The following is a 20,626-nucleotide window of genomic DNA, read 5'->3' as shown; positions in this document are numbered from 1 at the left end:
GATAAGGTAGCTATTTACATCCCTGTTGCCAGCTTTCTCAGCCTTCGCATGTAGTGTGTATGAATGTGAATACTTGTATGTATGTATGTATGTATGTATGTATGTATGTATGTATCTTCTGCCAGATGGCAGCAGGGTGAAAAGATAAACAATAAAGAATAAATTCAAGTTCAAATCAAAGTTTATTTACCATCATATGACATTCCTGGCTGAACACAGTTTTTATTGAGGGAGCAGCTCTCACCTTTTTCACAAACGGGGGGGGTAGAGCAACCACTTCCCGGCCCAGGTAGAAAACTAATTTCCCAACTCCTTCACATTAGTGATGCATAAAAACATCTAGCTGGTGTGTCTTTACTTAATATAATATAGTCTTATAACATATAGTGTTACTCTGTCTGATAAAAAATGTATCAAATAGTCCCTTTTCACACCTTTTTTTTTTTTATTTTTTTTAGAGTATTTACAAAAATGTCAGATTTTTGCATTGACAGATGCACCAACGTCTGAGCTTTGGGAGCTGGCCCTGAAACAACCATTTTAATGCAACGAGCAACTAAACAACAAACATCCTTGCTAAATGTTTGTCTTTCGTCGACTTCCTTATGACAGCTCACATATGCGATGCTGTAAAATGGCTAAGTCTCAAATATTGGATGAGCTGCAGGCCAAAACCTTCAATGAAAAATTATAGTAATCATACAAATGTATGTAATGTAAAAGTGACTAAAGGTTGACTGTAAAGGTTTCGAGTGTCTGAAACATGATTTGTAAAAGTAGACTTAAAAGTCCAATCCACCTACAAAGTAGGAATTCATTCTAAAAGTGTTTTTTACAAATTACATTTGGCTGTTGTGAAGTCCGTCCTCATTAAGACTTTAATCCATCAATAAGAATAAAATGGTGACAACAGTCCTTTCCCTGTTTTTATGTGACTGAAAGCTCATGCTCAACCTCGCTCAACTTGGAGCTTTCAGCCAGAGTGGGCTGTGAATGACTGGTTTTCAACCTGGTGTTTATGCTCCTCTTAACTCGGCTCACATCGTTGTCTATTTTTTTCCTACTGTACACAACAGTCCAGAAGCTGCCACAGAGTCAGCAAAGAGGTATCAAAGGAATGGTGAAGGCAGCATAACATGTGAATGAGAAAGGCATGACTTCGGATGATTTTCAAATTTTGAAAAGAGCTGATTGACAGCACTGATAATGGTGTGAAAATGGGTTTCAAGTTGAAAATGGTGAGTGTGTTTTCACATAAAACACTCTTGTGGAACTGAAACCTTGAAAATTCAGTTCGACCCAGCTCAGTTCCTATCACGAGTCCAAACCAGGGTTTCATGTGTAGATACACCACACGGGTCTCTTGTCTGTCAAGTGAGTTCTCACTCAAAAAGCCAAGAAAAGACAGGCACGTCGTCCACGCTGAGATGAATAACAAAGCTCTTCTCTCATTCGTACAGTGCACACATTTACATACAGCTACACACACACACACACACACACACACACACACACACACACACTGTCCAGAATGCTGAAAGAAGCTGGATGAAGCTGGACTGAAGCACACAGATGAGTCCTTTCCTTTTCATATGTGGGCCATAGTTCTTTTGGAGCATCTGTGCCTCAGTACTCCACAGTCACTGCTTTGGTCTTGAGGTATTCCATGAGAGCGTCTTCTCCTGTGGACCCAAGAACAAAACGGTGTGAGTCGAACAATATGTGCCGCTCGAGGCTTTCTGGGTTACTGATGAGGGGTTGCAAAGGCACAAATTGTGAGATAAAAAAGCCATAATCCTGTACATGGTCATCTAGAATTACCACTCTAATTCTAATTCATTACCATAATATTATTATTATTCCTTAGCTTGTTGTCTGATTGGGATTTTGACCCTTGTGAAAAATGTCAGTGTACCACCACTTCTCACAGACCTTTTTTTTTCTTTTTTTTAATGTCCTGCCAAAAGACAAATCCACGTTGTGTCTTTCATGTCACTCCCACGTCTCTACTCACCGAGGTCTTTGCCGAAGCCGGACTGCTTGAAGCCTCCAAAAGGTGAAGCCACATCGGTTTTATTGTAGGTGTTGACGAATACGGTTCCAGCTTCAAGCCGCTCACTCACATACATGGCCTTGTTGATGTCGCGGGTGAACACGCCTGAGGCCAGGCCGTACTCTGTGTCGTTGGCTCTATGCAGCACGCCCTCTACATCACTGTGGTTCGGAGCAAGAGGTCAGGAGGTATTGGTTAGCAAGTAAAATCAAACAACAGCACTGCAACAACACCAGCAGGATTCTTTATTTATTTTTTATTTTTTTGAAACGACTCACCCATCTTTAAATTTAGACACCACCATGACAGGGCCAAAGGACTCCTCTTTGGCGATGAACATGTGGTCCTCCACGTCGGTAAACACAGTCGGCTCCATGAAAAAACCTGAAGAGGAACTGTCATGTTAGTTAGTAGCTCGTGCTAATTATGATGCTACAGAGAAGACTGAAAAGCAAGACTTCTTTGACCGCCAATCTACAGAAAAATGTATAAAATCAAATTTTAATAACAGTATGAACTGCTGCTTATAATGTGTGCGATTTAAAAGACAGCTGATGCAACTCTTTAAAAAAATATATATATATTGAAATAAATCAGTTCAGTCAAAAAAAATACTGGTTAGTTGCAGCTGTAGTCCTATCAGCTACAGATATTTTGCTGTTGGTCAGTGGGCACAATAGCCTTCTATCTTAAGAGGCTCAGTGTGTACTCTACCTGGCCTGTCCACCTGTCTGCCTCCATACACCAGTGTAGCTCCCTCCTTCACTCCGACCTCACAGTACTCCAGCAGCTTGTCCAGGTGGGCTTTGTGGTTCTGTGGGCCATGGTCCGTGGAGCGATCTAGTGGGTCTCCTATCTTCATCTTCTTGATCTCTTCCACCTTGGAGGGAAAGGGTGTTGATAAAGAAAGACGATTTTGTTTTTCTTAACAAAGCTGATTTTGCTTTTTCTTCTCAAACTCTCGCCATGGAACTGCATTATGGGAAGTGTAAGAGGAAGTGTTTTAGCAGCTTTACCCATATCAGGGACTAAAATGTAGGATTTCTTGGCCTCTGCTGCTCCACTTCTGATACTGTTTCTTTAAAATCTCAATCTGTCTCAACTGTGCAGAATTATTCCTTTACTGTACATTATGTACTTTAATATTCTAGAAGAAGGAAATGTCAGTGTTTTGGCGTACTCACCACTCGGCTGATGTACTCATCATGGATGGATTCCTCCACAAACAGACGTCCAGCGGCAATGCAGTTCTCACCTTTATTGAAATACACAGAGCTCATGCCCTGTGGAGCAGAAGACACACAACACACATAGTTAAGAGAAGAAAGACTTTGCAAACAAACTGCAAATGTAGGCACTGATATTAACACTTGTACACACTTTTTATTTTGTATCTGTAAGCAGAAAACAGACATACAGAGAAATATTGAGGAGTGATTTTCCCTAAATTTCCATAAAGGTAACATCATCAAATGTTTTTTTTTGTTTTTTAGAGAAACAGTTCAGATCACAAACATATTCCATTTAAGGAATAACAGCAAGTGCATCACTAGAACTGCACTGCCTTTCAGCCAGGCGGTGCAGGTCCAGAGCGACCAGGACCATCAGAGACATTCACCACCCCAACCCTGAACTGTTGGTGAAGCTGCCTTCTGGCGAGTGCCTACGCAGTATCATGGCCAGGACCGAGCGTCTGAGGAGGAGCTTCTTCCCTCAGGCCCATTCGAACAATAAACTCCCATAAACAAACATAACACACACTCAGCACACACCATATATGACACATACACACCCTGCTACTTACACACAGTCTTCATCTTCTTTTTCAGTAAATACTCTTGTCTTTGTATCTAATTCTTGTTTACAATATGTATGTATATTTTTTCTATTTAAATTTAAGTCTGTTATTTGATTCTGTTTTTCATTTTTATTGTCATATTTAGGTTATTTTCAGGTCGCACAATTTTTTTTTTTTGCACAGTCAACAGAGTGGTTGCAATTTAATTTCACTGCCGCTGTACTTAGGATTATGATAATTAAACCTCTGAAATCTTAAATCTCGAAATTGTCATGTTTGAGAAACACAAGCCACTGAATATTTGTCCCTCTTACTCAAGACCCACTAGAAGTGTGTGGGGAGAATGTCTTTCCCCTGCCTATACTTTATTATGTTCATAATATTCTGCAGTGGTTTGGACATTTCTGGATCTCCTTTGGACAGCGGTGTGTAGCTCCCAGCCAATGTTGCTCCCTCTGTTCATTCATTTTCTAATTCGCACAAATCTCTCTCCCTCTGTCTTGACCATTGAGCCATGAAGGAGGGGCTGACTTTAAACGCCATGTTTGCAACCACCAACCAATAAATCCTGCATAGTACACCATGAACAAATAACACGTGATAGGAGGTGAACTTTCTGTCAATGGAAAAATGCACTCAGTGGCTAACTGCTTTAGCACTAATAACGCGGTGTAAAAGCAGCCTGATAATCCTCCAGTATGCTCAAACATCACTCTCTCTCTGTCAGTGTCGCTCTCTCACCATGCGAACAGCCTTGTCCATGTCACAGTCGCTGAAGATAATGAGAGGAGACTTTCCTCCCAGCTCCAGAGACACCTTCTTCAGGTTACTGACGGCACAGCTGCAACAGGGAGGAACAAAGGGCATGAAGTTTCACCTGACAGTCACGTCAACCGACGAGCAGTTAGCTGAGTTAGTCTGGTCGTACCTCTTCATGATCTGTTTGCCAATAGGTGTGGAGCCGGTGAAGCCCAGCTTGCGGATGTCTGGGTGGTCGGACAAGCGCTGCCCAACCATGCCACCTGCAGCAAAGAATGGGATTGGGAAGGTTGGTTATGGATCAATGACAAAGGGAAAAGTGTAAGGTGGGCTTTATAACACTGGCACTATTGTATATTTTTCCTATTGTCAACTAATCTCATTAAGAGAAAAAACAATGATATGTTTCTGTTTCCCAAATACTTTCTGAACTCTCCTCTCTATATGAGACTTTCAGCTCCGAGCCTATTGGCTCCCACTGAGGGTGTAAATCTTAAAAATTTGCTCACAAATATCCACTTTCATTTTTAAAAAAAGCTGCATTTCTAAAACAGCAGACAACATCGTTTTTCACACAAGTTACTCAAATAGGGGGGAGAGCATGCATTCGTTGGAACTTGCTGTTAAAATATTGTAGTTTTACCTTTTCAAGCCTCTAAGAATAATGAAAATAAATTAAGAGGCTGAGATCAAAATATCACTTTTTGATTTAACTGCTTTCAAATTACAGATACTGTGATGGGGGATGGGGATTTTCACGCAGACTTTGCTTTGTATAACCAAGCTATCATGTCAGGAACCACTAGCCTGGAGAAAGACCATTAGGTTTTCATTGTAATTTTGGCTAACAATTTCTCATTCATATCTTTCCGTAATCTTATGACATCATGGACAAAAAACAAAAATGGACAAGGAAAGGGAAAAAAAAAGGACTTCACTGTTCAAGACTCTGTGGATTGTGTCTTTGTGTTCATTACCTGAGCCTGGCAAAATGTTTATAACTCCTTTGGGAATGCCAGCTTTCACTGACAGCTCAGCAAACTTCAGGGCTGTCAATGGAGTGACCTGTAAATAGTGGGAATAATGTATAAAATGAGAACCACTCTGTCACTTGGACTGCAGATTAAAGATGGAAAAAAAGGCATAGGACAAAAGTGACAGTGGCAGTGGTGTCAAAAGGTACTGAATCACACTCTGCTTTTGCAGTCTGCAGTTACTACATTAGCTTTATCAGTAATTTAATCTGGTGTATACTCAGCTGAAGAAACATCGTCACTGTTCTAACAGCAAATTAGTTTTGCACCGTGTGTGGGTTTGTTTCTTTAAAATGAGAGCGTATGGTGTGTGCTCACCTGTGCAGGTTTAAGAACAAGTGTGTTTCCAGCGGCGAGGCAGGCGGCACTCTTCCATGCCAGCATCATGAGAGGGTAGTTCCATGGGATGACTATGGCACACACACTGTCACAGAAAATACATGGTAGAAAGAGGTGAACATGTTGATTGGATGAAAAAAAAACACTCACATCTCAGTTTATAGGATCAGATAGCTACATATAGTTCAATAACACTATTCAAACATAAGAAGCACAGAGAATGAGAATCCAGAGCTTTTACCCCAGTGGTTCTTTCCTAGTGAAGGTCAGATTGCGATTGGGCCGGGCCTGGTTGATGGGGATTGTCTTGCCCTGTAACAAACAACCACGTGTGTCCCTCTGGTGTCACAATCAGCGCTTACGTTCGTGAAAATTCAGTCTGTGTGCCCCAAATGTTAACCTACCTGGATCTTATCACACCAGCCGGCAAAGTATCTGAAGGTCTGGATGGACATGCCGACATGTGTCTTCAGGGCCAGTGTGTACACAGCTCCTGAGTCGATGGACTCGATGGTGGCCAGCTCCTCTTGGTGTTCCTCCATCAGGTCTGCGAGCCTGGGGGGAGGAGGAGAGTCATGTCATGAGAGGACGTCTTTGATTATTTATTCAGTCTGTGGCCCAACAGGTAAATTAGGTCTCCAACCGAACATTAATGAAAGTTGTTATTAATGAGATACAAAAACATCAACAACATGCATTTTAAATCAGTGAGATGTATGAATTTTCAACTCAGGACTGCAAGTCCACTTTTCCTTGGTGAATGTTTGTAGGGTGGTTCATTCACTGACATTACTGCTCGATGCAAGAGTTGATTGGTTGAACTAAAAAACCATCTGCTTAGCTCCCTCTATTCTGTATTATGGGTAATTAATACAAAGCTCAGCAGGTAGGTGTTCTTAAGGTTGTTAAAGTGCTATAGCTGACTAGCTAATAGGCTATCTAATCTATAAACGTATATAAGCAGTGAACATTCCATACTTGGAATACTAGGAAAAAATACGCTTTTTTGTTATGGTTGGTTTGTGGTGTGTTGACCTGGGTGTTTTTTCACTGTAGTCCTCTAGGTGGAGCTACTCACTTGTAAAGCAGACTTCCTCTGTCTCTAGGGTTCATCCTGCCCCAGGGTCCATTATCAAAAGCTTCTTTGGCAGCTGCCACCGCCCGGTCTACATCCCCCACTGAGGCGTAGGACACCTTACAGATCGTCTGGTGAGGGACACGAAGATCACACACAGTTCAGTTGTTAATACACGTGCACCAGGTGATCTTCTCTGTGTGTGTCATGTCAGCATTGTAATGTGACTCACTGATCCATCAGTAGGGTTGATCGTGCTATAAGACTTCCCATTTTCTGCATCTTCAAATTGGCCGTTGATGAAACACTGGTATGGCATTTTCACTGTCATGTTGTTCACTTCTTTGGTTGCCTGGGTGCAATACAGCAGTAACAGTACAGTAATCACAAATCAGCAAACCACGAGCATCTACCTTACACCTACATATCTGACTCTTATACCGACTAATATACTATCACTCATTTTAAATAAGATCAGCATACAGTACAAGACTTTTTCACTGAGACAATAAAAGCAGGAGGCTCACATAGTCGATGACCAGCTCCTCCTCCTGGTCCTCTCCTCTCAGCTTGCGGACAAACATCTGGATGAAGTCCTGGAAGGTTGTGGCCATGTACACGTCCTCAGTCTGAAGCTGGACGCCGGCACACTTCTGCTTCACCTCCTCCACCAGCCTGGACACAGGGATGACATCAGTGCACAAGGTTTATAATAACTTGGATGGTTTTTTTTTTTCATTTTTTCTTAATTGTCGGACTTTGCATTATTGACATATAAAATTCCCTATTAAGATTTTTTTTTTTTTTTGGGGGGGGGGGTTATTCTGTTATTTAGATAGAGAGAGAGTTATTGGGGAGGGATGAGCAAAACATCTTGAGTTGGATTTTCTTTCGGAAAAATTAAGGCATGATTTATGTATGTCTGCCATTGTGGCTATCAGTAGCTAAACCCAGGAATAGCTTGAGTAATGCTGGAGAGTCTACAGAGAAAAATGAATTAGAACCCTGTCGAGGTAGGGGGCAAAGACTGGAAAGAGAAAAAGAAAAGTGATCACCGGACAGACATTCCCTCGACTGAGAGCTCCAGGACTTGAGAATGTTCGAAACCCGAATTCAGTTGGTATTCTTTCCACAAAATCAGTAAATAACAAAACCTGCCGTCTTATTTATACAATTGGGTGTTTAACTTTGCCTTTATCGTAGCACAGCCATTTCTTTCTATGGACAGTAGCCAGGCCGATGGCGCAACAGTCGCTGTGTTGCTATGTTGTTCACAGCCAGACAATGAATCAGGTGCTGCAAGCAAGCCAGGACAAGTCAAAAACAAACATCTATTCTTGTCTGTCTCCACTATAATTGTATCAAATATGGGTCCAACAATGGTACTTGAAATTGAATACTTGCACTGTTTTCGTACTAATGCAATTACCGGGCACTATTTTATCTAAGACTCATAAAGCCTCAAATTGTTGCCTCCATTCACTGCGTCTTCTTTTCTTTTTATTATGTGACAAAAAAATACAGTAAATCAGAGAATGTTCTTGAGACTTGAGACGTCCCAAAATTTGAGATCTTAGACTACAGCTCTAAAAGAGACAACCTGCTGGTGTATACTGGTACAGGTCACTGCGCTGGCCTCCTCCCTCACCTGACCACATCCATGGAGGCAGCTCCAGACTTGAAGAAGTCTGTGGTCTCCTCAATGGCTGGGACGTTGCTGAGGATTCCCTTCCAGATGTTCTGTCAAAAAAACAAAAAACAAACAGTATTTAACACTGGCTTCCTTACTACAACAGGAAAATGTTATAGTATAAATGAAGTGACACTGAAAGCCAAATACCAGTTTAAAAAAGATCAGCCAACAGATTACTTGCCTTGATCTCCTCTGCCATCTTCTTCTCATCGTCGGTCAGCTCCACACTGGAGCTCTCCCCAGACGAGAAGTATTTAGAGGCAGGAATCATCTTCCCATCTTCAAACTGCAGGTTCTTCACCAGCAGCTGTCAGCCAAACACATGTGGATGAAGTGCAGCAGATACAGGCAAACACATGCTGTGTTTGAATAAACTCAGTTGCCATGCAACTTATTATGAATGAAGGAGCACAGGCATTGCCACACTCCACAATCCCGCTCTACTTTTGTTTGCTTTGAGTATTTGTTTTGTTGTACATCAGGGAATTCAATAACTCACAGGCTTTCCATCAGTTCCATATAAGACAAGGCCTTTCTTGGTGACCAGCCCAGGCTGGGATGCCCCCGCTATCTCCAGAGCCTGACCGGCTGGTGCCGCCCCCTCCAACATCGACGAGCCATAGAGGGTCACAGACTGAGGAAAATCACATGGAGGAGCATTACACACAGATATTTGTGTGTCTTTTACATTTGTATTAAACTGTACCTGGTCACATTTTAATATGGTGTCACAAGTTCAGGAGGTTGACACACCTGACCATCAATGACAGTCCAGGCACCGGGAACTTTATCATGGCCACGGATCCAGTTGTGGATGGCCTCAGCTGGCTGGGCCAGGTTGACCTGAGTGGCAGAAAGACAAGTGAGTCAACATGGCTCACATTCATTTTCAGACCATGTCACCTCAATTTCTGAGAATGAGAAGGAAGCCAAACAGCTGGCTGCCACGATCTGAGTGACACGTGGAAAAGCCATGCTGGAAACTAAACCTCTGCACTAAGAATAGAACATTAAGACACACTGCCAGCAGTGTGGCTCCAAGCGACGAATCAGAATGCAGGAAACAGTTATGATCAGCCCCACCTCTGTCTTTTCCTAGCCAGCCGCTCAATCTTGTACATTTGGTGTCGAACCAGTGATTTTCCATGCTGTTCGTTGAATGAAGGTTCTGTTGCACTGAGCAGGTGACCAACAATTTAAAGGAACAGGTCACCTAAAAAGTTCAGTCTTTATCTACCCACTCCGGGGCTGATGAAAAGTTTTATAGTCCACAAAACATTTGTGGAGCTTCACAGCAAGACAGAAGTGCAGCATTCTCCTAAACAACTGATGTAGTTGGGGATGTGTTACATACACCTGGTTCGGAATAATCCAAGTCTGCTGAAACCCAGAGATCCCAACACACCCTCGACAGTTGTGCACCGTATTCACATAAGGAGAATACCAATACTTTTAGCTTAGCAGCTACATCAATTTTCAAATTTTTAGCTGGAGAATGCTGCAACACTGTTTCACTGTGAAGTTCCAGACATGTTTTTGGGGACTATGAAACCTCAGCTGATTTTCCATCAACATGGGGGTAAGCAGATAATGACTGCCCTTTCATTTTTGGGTTATCTGTTCCTTTGTCATTGCATTTTTGCTTGAACATACACCCTTCACACACACACAAAATGCTTAAAAATGCATACACTCAATCCCTCCCCCCTACATTACTGGTCGCTCCCGGCAGTTGCCCCACAACCACTGACACTCCCATCTCCCCCAACAGCTCTGGCAGATTGTTACTACAGTGTCTCTCTTATCTCACTCCATGCCTGTCCACAACAGACTCATTTAACTGTGTCAATGTCTACATGACACTGATTCATAGAACAATACTTACATACTAACTGCTGATGTAGCGTCTAATGTATTCTAAGAACTCTCACCTTGGCATTGGATTTCTTCTGAATGCCTTCATAGCTGGCTCCCTCCTCCGCCTGGGCAATTCGTGGGGCCTTCCCATCAGCGATGAGCTGCACCGACTCCACCTGCACCATGAAAACAGCATGAAAACCCTTTTCATTTGATACTGGCCTAGCAAAGTATTTTGAACATAAATGGTGGTTCCTCCTCTAGACAAGACAGTAAGAAATTGCCATGAATTAAAAAGAGGTTGAAGCAATGATGCATGAAGCGAGAGAGAGAGAGAGAGAGAGAGAGAGAGAGAGAGAGAGGGAAGTAGGCTACAGGTGATCTTGTAATGTGCCATGATATGCAAGCAGAGCGGCTTCTGTTCAATGAAAATACAGATTTGCAAAATCCCTCCAGCCTGTGTGTTAGTTAGACCTGTGGCTGGTGGTAAGCAGACGCCATAAAAGATGTGCTGAGTGTGCTAATGTGTTTGCATTATTGATAAATGCAGTCATTGAGTAGATTTTGAATATACTTTAATTTGTAATGTATTTACCACCTGCCCCAAACTCATTATACCTGGCAGGCACAATGTATGCCAGAAGTCAGCACAACTGGGCACAAAACCAGCCCAATCTGGCAACGCAGTCGGCCCCGCATCCCACTTGCCATAGCGTCTGACAGCATGACAGATTTCTGCAATGCCATTTTGATAAGTCAAAACTCTAATTCAAATCATCTGTAATTACCTTTAAGTTAAAGATATCGCCCCCTTGAGATCTCTCTCATCAAACTTAAATTCATTATATCAATAACTTGATAATAGATATCTACAATTAAATAACTATTATTCCCAAGTCTAGTTTGAGATTTCATTTTGACTAGTGATCATTTATTTCATGACATCTACAATGTCATTCTGTATAGTCAAAACATAATTTCAGATATATCTAAAGAGGACAATGTTGCTATCTGGTATTGAGGGGAATAAAAGATGTCTCGAACAAGAATAATGTATAGGCAGAAATCAATCGAGGATATCTGAAACTGATAATACAACTAAATATAATTCAGTTTCAGATATCCCATAATTCATATGGCGGATATCTGCAATTGAATTTTAGAAACCCCATATACACGATCCTAGAAAGAATGACATTGTGAATATCTGAAATTTTTTTTTTGACTTGGAAAACTTGAATTACAGATATCTGCAATGCATTTCCAGTCTAGCTATTAAATGTTAGTTCGCCATACAGTGTGTCATTTCATACAGCATGCCAGCTTGCATAACTAAAAGATTCTCTCACTCTTGTTTATTGTGTTTCAACCTGTAAATCTAAAATTGTCTCAGCAAACTGTTTAGAATCATTTGAGTGCTGTTATGATGTTTTGCGATTGAGATGCTGACCCACCATGCATCATGACAGAGCGACAAAGTAATGCTTTTAGAATGAAATGACATCAGTAAATAGTGGGCCCTCTCTTGCTCTCACTCCTGGAGAGGGATGCTGTTGTCTCGGGGGGAAAGTTTACTAATGACTCGGCAGGGAGGTCTGACCTCATCGCTACAACTTTTTCACACTGAATTTGAGATTGTATGTCCTAGACAAGTTGCCAAAGACAGTAACTACAACAACATAGGCAACAAATATCGGAATATCACATATTCACCTGAAGTGGGAGCTGCCTGACTCTTGCTGCCAGGGTGCACACATAGGTTGCCAAAGAAACAACCTGCTACAACATTACTGTTGTCTGGTTTTGTAATGTTGCTCAGCGGGTTGAAGTGCGGCACATTTCTCTTCTTTTGAATGTTTTACTTTTACGGTTATCCAGAGAACGATCTGTTTAGTTGGCAGTGCGTGATTGTCATCAGAATGTCACACGACCATCCTACCCTACCAGCTTGTCCTTTCACACACACAGACATCAATTCATTTATGATAGCAGGTCTTGACTACCTGATGCATTACTCAATTTGATAAAGGTTCTAGATAAGTGCACGCTAATAACCCTGATTACACTCCTTTCCAGGTGGTTACCATGGCCTTGATGCCTTCTGGGAAGAGGAAGCGGTTGTAGAGCGTGTCTACTGTGTCGTTTGGCTCAACGGCGCACTCTCTCTGCAGCAGGATTGGTCCGGTGTCCAGCCCGTCATCGGCCCAGAACACCGTGAAGCCAGCTTTCTTATCACCGTGGATCAGGGTCCTGGAGACACATGCATACACAGAAAAAAACAAAACAAAACTTGAAACAGTGCTATAACCCTATCTTTAGAACAGGTATGTGGATATAAAGTCAACAATAAACCTGAGCAAATGGAGCAGACTCAGATAAAGAAAAGATAAACAGTGGTTACGCCTGGAGTAAATGAGACTAAGGCAATCAGAACGTTGATAAGACTGTGAAACACACAAGCCGTCTGCCGTCAGCTCTCATTTGGGGCGTGAATATTTATTTTAATCATTTATAGTTATTTTGTTAATTTTTTTCATTTTATTGTATCAATGTTAATGACTAGCGATTTTAGAATGTATACAACTGACTTAACCTTAACATAACTGTTAGTAAAAATATCATTTAAAGATGTCTCTGTTGTAATCACATTGTGATTAGAATGGAAAGATTACTTGGGCACTAAGTTTTATAGTTTCCTCCGTGGTCTATATATTAAACTAACAGCCAACTAACTGCCAGATATGAGAGTGTTACTGATCTTCATGAACTCGACTTTAAAGGATTTTTTTCCACAACTGGTTGGAATGTGACTACAACCCAACAGCCAGATTGACCATGGGAGTAAATGGGCCCCAAAAGGTAACCCAAAAGGTAAGTCACTGTCTTTGAAGAATGTATAGTTAACACTTGAAAACAAATGGAAGCAATTCATTTACTCCCAGTGATAAGAGGACTAGAGAAATAATAAAGGTGGAGAACAGACAGACAAGCAAGAGGAATAGATAAGAATACCAGCTTTTGCAGAGGTTGAGGTCAAACAGAACTGGTTTGAACCTCCTGCTGGACGGGCAGATAGCGGCTAACCCTTTTCTACCTCTACTTTGACCTGGAGAACAGAAGAGGACTTGGGCCTGTGAAAGTGTATAATTTAGCCCTTCAGTTCTTTTGAAGTTACAGGACAAAATACGTTTGTCAGGCGAGCTTGTTCAACTTTTTGCTCAGCGGCAGCAGCAGCAGCAGCCACTGTAGTCACAAGTTACTAGATAATACTGATGACCAGTAAAGCCAGCAGAGAAGGATTATAAAGTTAACACATTTACTCAGAGTTGCCAGGTACATTAGCCATCATGGACTAATCTTCAAACCAGACAACGTAGGCTAAGACTATAATAACTAAACCTCTAAGTAAAGAAATGAGCAGGGACTTATTTGATATAAATGCCTCATTTATATGAGAAATAATTTCTTCTTCAAACCATAGTCTCACTTTTTATACTCTCTAACTTAAACATTAAACCTACTGTTTTAACCTGGACTGTTTTGTGGAATTTTTTTTCCTCATTTATTTATTTTTTCTTATATTCCACTTTTATAATTCTGTTCATAATTTAGTGTTTTTTTGTTAGTCATTGTTTTTTAACTTTGTGTGTGTTTTTCTATTTGTGTATATGTAAGTTTCGCACTGTGGAACTGCCCTAACCTGTATGGACTTGTATGAAAGGTGCAAGCAAAATAAAGTTTGTTCAGTTTTGTCTCTCATATATGTCCTTGAGACACTTTTCTCCGCACTTGTCAGTTAATGCTTTAAGTCTTGTGTCTTCTGGCTGACTGCCACCTTCTGTTCACACTCAGCAGAAAGTGTCTGTAGTCCTTCTCATTTATGTACAGCTGCACAGTTGTGGATAAGCAGACAACTCCAAGCTTGTAATGTGTTACTAATCCAATAATAATGTGTTGAAAACAGTGTGGGTTTGTGGGTGAATACAGTGATTCTTTAACCTGACAGACCATATAAACCCCATTGTTACCTGTAAGTGTAGGTCAAACCAGTTACAAACAGTAACCGGGTATGGGATGGACATAGTCTCCGAGACAGGCTTAAACAAAAATAAAAGAAAAAAAGATTACTCTCTCTCACCAGTTGATGGCTGAGGCTCCTCTGTGCAGAGGCAGGATGGAAGGGTGGTAGATGATGGAGCCGTGCTTGGGGTGATCGATGATGTTCATGGGGATGAACTGGGAGCAGAAGGGCATGACGTTGAGCTCGGCACCCACCGCCTTGTAGGCATCCACCACCTCCGGGATGGGCTTCCCCTTGACCCGCCACCGTGGGAACTTGAACACGGGAGTCCCGTCCTTCTCCGCCGCCACCGCTGAAAGCGAAGGGGAGAATTTACAGATACAGTCCAGAAATCAAGTCTCACAAAGGGTGATGACAATCGGTGCAGATCATTTATTGGTCCACCGTTTACTTTAAATCTAAGTAGCTGCTTGAAACCATTACAACTCATCTTTTGTTCAAACTTGCAAAGTGTCTGCAAATAAGGATTTGACCATCTGCAGAAGAGTGCCTTGTCTTTTTCTAATGTCTTAAACTGCAAATGCCCGCAGCTTGCAGTACTAAAAAATAACACACGTAACATAAATTGTCCTCTGCAAAGGTCCATTCAACCCATGGAGTCCCATGTGGCAGTCTCAGCAACTTCAACACCGAATGGGGCTTTCGCTCAAGTCAGAACCAGTTCTGCCTGCTACATGTGTGCACATACAGCTGTAATATCTAGAGGAGTGCAGTTTAACCAGTTTGTCAGTCCCACAGCTGGCCCTCTGTGCTGCAATGTGCCACTGAGGTCACAGGAAACCAACAGTGTCACTGCCAGCTCTCACACTAACTAGAACACACAAGCAGGTAAGGGGAACAGAAAAGAGCAATACGGGAAGGTCAGGTGTCAATGTGTGTGTGTTTGAGAGAGAGAGAGAGAGAGAGAGAGAGAGAGAGAGAGAGAGAGAGAGAGAGAGAGAGAGAGAGAGAGATAACAGCTTGACTTTATATTGTTAGAATACAAGGAAATACTGTTGGATTCTTGACTATTTATAACATGCACACAACTACACACACCACACACATCTTTTTAGATGCATATTGTACCCAAGAAACTGTTATTAACATTTTAGCATCATTGATATTATTATGATCTCACTTTAGTCGTTATTGATTTTGGCAAAAGAAGCCATCAATAGCCAGTTGAAGTAGGAAAATACACGACTTAACAGCTTGTTTTAAAGTCTATCTAGTCAGTAAAAGCACTGTAGACACTACAGCACTGTATGTATATTTGATGTGCTTTCATTTTTGAATGCCTCATAGTAGGGTGGTTAGGGTTAGGCTAAGAAAATCTAAACTCAAGTGGGCTCAGGCACAGTGGGAATATGTTTACGACTAGAAATAATAAGGGCAGGAAGAGTTTAATATTGGTGACAAACACTTGAAAATGAGGACAACAGGCAGAGATCAAGAGGAAGTTGATGATAATGACGCTTCCAGGAAAGGCTGCACCATCACAACAAAGACTTTTCACCTCAGAGCTGTATCTCCGGGCCACACGGGGCCTCTACCCACTCGGACAATGGAGCCACTATCCCGATGCTAACGCAGGGTAAAGGCCTCTCTTTGTCCAGGAGCACTGTAGAGTCAACGCACATCTACCTCAGACACAGCACAGGCCTCTGCCGGCCTGGAGATCACCCACTCTGTTCCATTTATATGTTTTTTTCTCATATTCCAATTATAAGTGAACCAGGTGCCAATTACACAATGAGAAATATACATTGTAAAGTGACGATCATCTAACTTCCTAATGCTAGGCCTATATTAGATTCAGAGTGTTTAATATGGATACATATTTCATTACTTCATATTTAGGGGCTTCATGTGTTGGTAAGTTTTTTCACAAAGCTATAGAGTACTTGTCTTTAAATAGGCTTACTCTGTATACCAATACCAAAGCACATATTAATTAAGTGCTTATGATCAGCTGCCAGTTGCACCAGCTATACATGTGTTTTGTCTTAAATTAGGGTGCAGAGTCTACAGAAAACACTGAAACTAGTCAGTTTGATAACCAGTTACTTTATCCTGACCCACCTCAAACACTAACACTATAGAAACATCTGCCTTTAAGATAAAGTGGTGGGTCTAACTCATTACAAGCTAATGAGTTAACCCCAACATTACTTACAAGTACCATCTCCATTGGAGCTTTGACACCCTCTCATCCTACAGTGTTGATGAGCGGGTGTTTGTGATGTTGTTAAAGGGTTGCAGGTAAAAAAACATGATCATCATTTATTCCCTTACACTTAAAAAACCTGATATTTTTATGTTCATTCCTGGAGTTGGTTTGGATTATGTTTTGAAATCAACAAAGAAGCGCCACAGGTTCTTTAAAGGAAGACAAAAGCTTGTATTTTCACCCTCAAATGACATCCGCTGAAATGAAGTGAAAACTCCAGGCATCAAATCAACCACTTCACAAATGATTAGAAATAATATCTCGCTGAAGGACAAGGAGGACAGTAATGTTACAGATAGTACAAATGACAGTACAGAGAAAAGGGAATGAACTCACCCAAGGGATCCGCCTTGCCATCCTTGTCAGGGACTGTGAACACACCCACCACCTTGTGCCCCTGCTTCCTCAGGTTGCTGTACACCTCCTGGCCGAACAGGCTCTGACCAATGATTGCCAGTTTGAGCTGATTCTGGTAGTAGTGCTGTCACGAGAGCAAACACAAGCACATTAGTTTGAGCATGTATTATTTCAGCCACAGCGCTTGGATAAATATCTCAACATTCACACGGAGGTACTGTTTTTTTTTTTTGTAACTTTTATTTATCAATAATCCGACAGTTATAAAGTACATTGGTACAGAATGTGTTATTTCTTTTTCTTTTTTCCCAATCAAAAATCATAAATCAGGAGTGAAAACATCTAAATGTACACACACGGAGGTACTGTTGAGCAGAGGAGGAAGTTCAACATTCTTTTCCGGGCCTCGCGCTTCTTCCAGAGAAGTTACGCAACTGGCAGTAGTAAGCCAATGCCTGGACATTCTGAACAGCAGGCAACTGCAAGAAACTGCCACCACTTTTAAAGGAACACTCCAGTCCACAAATGTTGTAAATATGGGGGACTTTCAGTTGACAAAACTGAAAAATAATGCTCAATACTGATGTATCAGAGGCTGAGATATCATGACATTAATGGACACAAATGGACTTCATCGATCTGGTGAACACCCAGCTCTTTCGAACTGCCTCTCAGCATCAAGTTCAACATGTATTTGTTTCATTTATATAGATTTATGTATAGAACGATAAGTGTATAGGAAGCATGAAATGTAAAGAGCTAGGGGTGGGATTCAGGGGGCCCCTCCACGCTCAACCTCAGGGCACCCCAGTCAAGTCCACCCTCTTATCTAACGGTTGAATCGTTAAAGCCAGCTCCAAGAAAAGCAACTGGCTGACAGACAGCACAGCCCCTCGTCCAGTGAGGAAAGAGAGGGAGTTTCTGACTGCAGCAGCACATGTGTGGAAGGAGGAAAGGTTTCAGGTTTCCCATTGCTCAAATCAAAGGTGCTGTCAGGTTCATGGGGGCCCCCATCCGGCTGCTGCACTGGACTCTGCAACATGCGCTGTCATGTATTCAAATCCATTCATTCCATGCAAGTATCCACAGTAAGGTAGCTCCCAACACGCTGCATATAATTTGTTTTTGCACAATTTTTTTTTATGAAAAATGATTAATGAATGAGCAGACTGGTCCTGCGTAGCTGCGCACTGGGTTTGCCTGCAGCCCTGCTAGAACTAAGCCGATACTGGAGGACAGGTTGGAGCTCAAAGGCTGATGCAATTCCTCCAGATCTTGTACAGTAAAGGCCAGTTCAGTCAGAGCATACAGTGAGAGGGGGGAGATGGGGGGGGGGGGGAGACACAGGCGAGCGTACAGTAACGTGGCAGACTGGCGCTGACACACCATCATTTTGCTCCGTTTGCTGAAAATACAGTAGCAGACTGACTAAGAGAGACCTGCACATGAACTGTAACTCACTGATCCGCGATCAGAACCGAGCCTGGCTCGGTCCTCCTAATGTCAGTCACCATGACCTGGCATGGGCTCAGCGTGCACCAGCAGGATTTTTCTGTCACTGTATGAAAGCCACTATTCATTCTGTGGTGCAGCGACAGCAGCAAGGCATCAGTACTCACAGACGAGGTGGAGAATTTCCTCAAGACTTGACCTGCCGTCCACAACATAATGGCGGTGTTTGGTGGATAAAAATGTGTGAGGAATAAAAAAAATAAAAAATAAAAAAACAAAATAAAAAATCCAAATGCCGCTCAGTTTATCCGATTTGCTGTTGAGCTATGAGCGCTGCAGGCAACACACACCTGCGTCTACGTGCGTGAACGTCAGAGTGTGAGGCTGTGGACAGAGGAGTGGCCGCGGACAGGGCTCGACACGGCCGGCTTATACTCGACAGCAGCAGACGCGACCAGGACGTGCCGCGCAACACTGTACGTGCGCGGTCGCGCGGAGTTTACTACGTCTTCGGCCGCGCGGTCACGCGTGGGAATTGAGTAAGCCTCTAGCTGCCAAGTGTAGCTGCCTTTCTCCAGTGTGTGTTGGCATTATATCAACTGAATTGTTTCTTTTAGAAAGAATTTGGTAACACTATAGATACATGAATTATCATGACTTCATGCATGAAAACACATACACTACGTTTACATTTAAGACCTTTAGCAGACGCTTTCGTCCAAAACGACTTACAATAAGTTCTATAAGTGTAACAAGAAAGAGGTGAAGTCTGAACAAATCACAGTCTTCATGTAGTACTCCACGAGCTATCAGTAATGCACAGGGATTAATGTTATCTCCTGCATGACTTAATGCAGGAACAACACGTTAATTAATGCGGTATTTAAGGTATTTCAATCATCATGACTTCTGGCTTATTAATGATGTTCATATGTTCTTCACAGATAAGTCTGCAGTTAAACCGACCCGCCACAGCAGTACATGGGTATTCAGTTCAATTCCAAGCCTTGTGATTGTAATTGATTTACTTAAACACCTTAATTACCACATTAATGAAAGCATTGTTCCTGCATTAAGTCAAGAACAAGATACTATTAACACTTGTGCATTATAGTTCATGAAGCACTACATTAATTAATTCATGCTTTTTCATGCATGAATTCATGATAATTCATGTACTACAACTATTACTACAAGCCAGCTATGAGTAGAACTGCACATGGGTATTTTGTATTTTGTAGATGTATATTATTAGAAATTTTAATTTTTGAGTGGAAACTAAAAGATAAATGAGCATGTATGTGTATGTGCTGGTTCTCGCTCTGTAGTCTATTAAATGTTGTTAAATTAGACTGTTGCTGTTTGATGGCCAATGCCAAAAACCAAAGGCCATGTGGGTATAAACCATGGATCATAAAATGCACAAAGTTCAAGCACAGACCTTTTTGGTACGGCAGCACTGCAGCAACCTTTTTTTTGTAATATTAAAAATGAAAGGATGGCTTGGCGGTGCATAGCTTGCATTGAAAACAGGTGTGAAAATATCTCCTTTCTTGACATTTGGTAAACTTATTTTGTTTCCCTATTAGATTTAGTAGCAACTTCAGTAAGCAGACATCCCTGCAGCACAGCACACTGACGTCTTTGATAGAACATCAACACTGTCGTCAAACTCTGCCGATAATATTTTTGATAACATTTTTGGAATGCTTCAAACTACAATTCTAGCCAAAACTCAAAACTGACCCTTTAAATTACATCAAAAAAAGATAGATTAACAGTTGTTTATTGCACCACCAACAGTTTTTCTTTCTGGAAAGACTGCCACCTCTCTTTTTGTTCATTGTGTAATAGTTGCATAATGTTCCTAACAAAGCACGCTTCAGTAAGTGTGTTTGTAACAATTGGTGTTTTTT

The 20,626-nt window shown here is 41.7% G+C and overlaps 1 protein-coding gene across 1 annotated transcript; it reads right to left on the bottom strand.

Moving 5' to 3' along the window:
- Window positions 1–159: 159 nt before the first annotated feature.
- aldh1l2 (aldehyde dehydrogenase 1 family, member L2) lies at window positions 160–19,133 on the bottom strand. The gene is made up of 23 exons (XM_037122244.1): window positions 18,878–19,133; window positions 17,238–17,382; window positions 14,747–14,981; window positions 12,693–12,858; window positions 10,683–10,784; window positions 9,505–9,594; window positions 9,251–9,385; window positions 8,933–9,058; window positions 8,707–8,798; window positions 7,586–7,733; window positions 7,291–7,410; window positions 7,062–7,189; window positions 6,388–6,538; window positions 6,225–6,295; window positions 5,963–6,068; window positions 5,588–5,675; window positions 4,780–4,873; window positions 4,593–4,692; window positions 3,238–3,336; window positions 2,768–2,933; window positions 2,332–2,437; window positions 2,015–2,214; window positions 160–1,682 (listed from the first exon to the last, which is right to left on the bottom strand). Exons 1-23 carry the CDS (start codon window positions 18,923–18,925, stop codon window positions 1,627–1,629), a joined length of 2,772 nt encoding a protein of 923 aa, XP_036978139.1. The 5' UTR covers window positions 18,926–19,133; the 3' UTR covers window positions 160–1,626.
- Between the last annotated feature and the right edge of the window lie 1,493 nt (window positions 19,134–20,626).

Source organism: Acanthopagrus latus, chromosome 14 (assembly GCF_904848185.1).
Source record: "Acanthopagrus latus isolate v.2019 chromosome 14, fAcaLat1.1, whole genome shotgun sequence".
Taxonomy (NCBI): Eukaryota; Metazoa; Chordata; class Actinopteri; order Spariformes; family Sparidae; genus Acanthopagrus; species Acanthopagrus latus.
The sequence above is the reverse complement of the archived record's forward strand: the minus strand, read 5'-3'. Positions and strand labels throughout refer to the sequence as shown.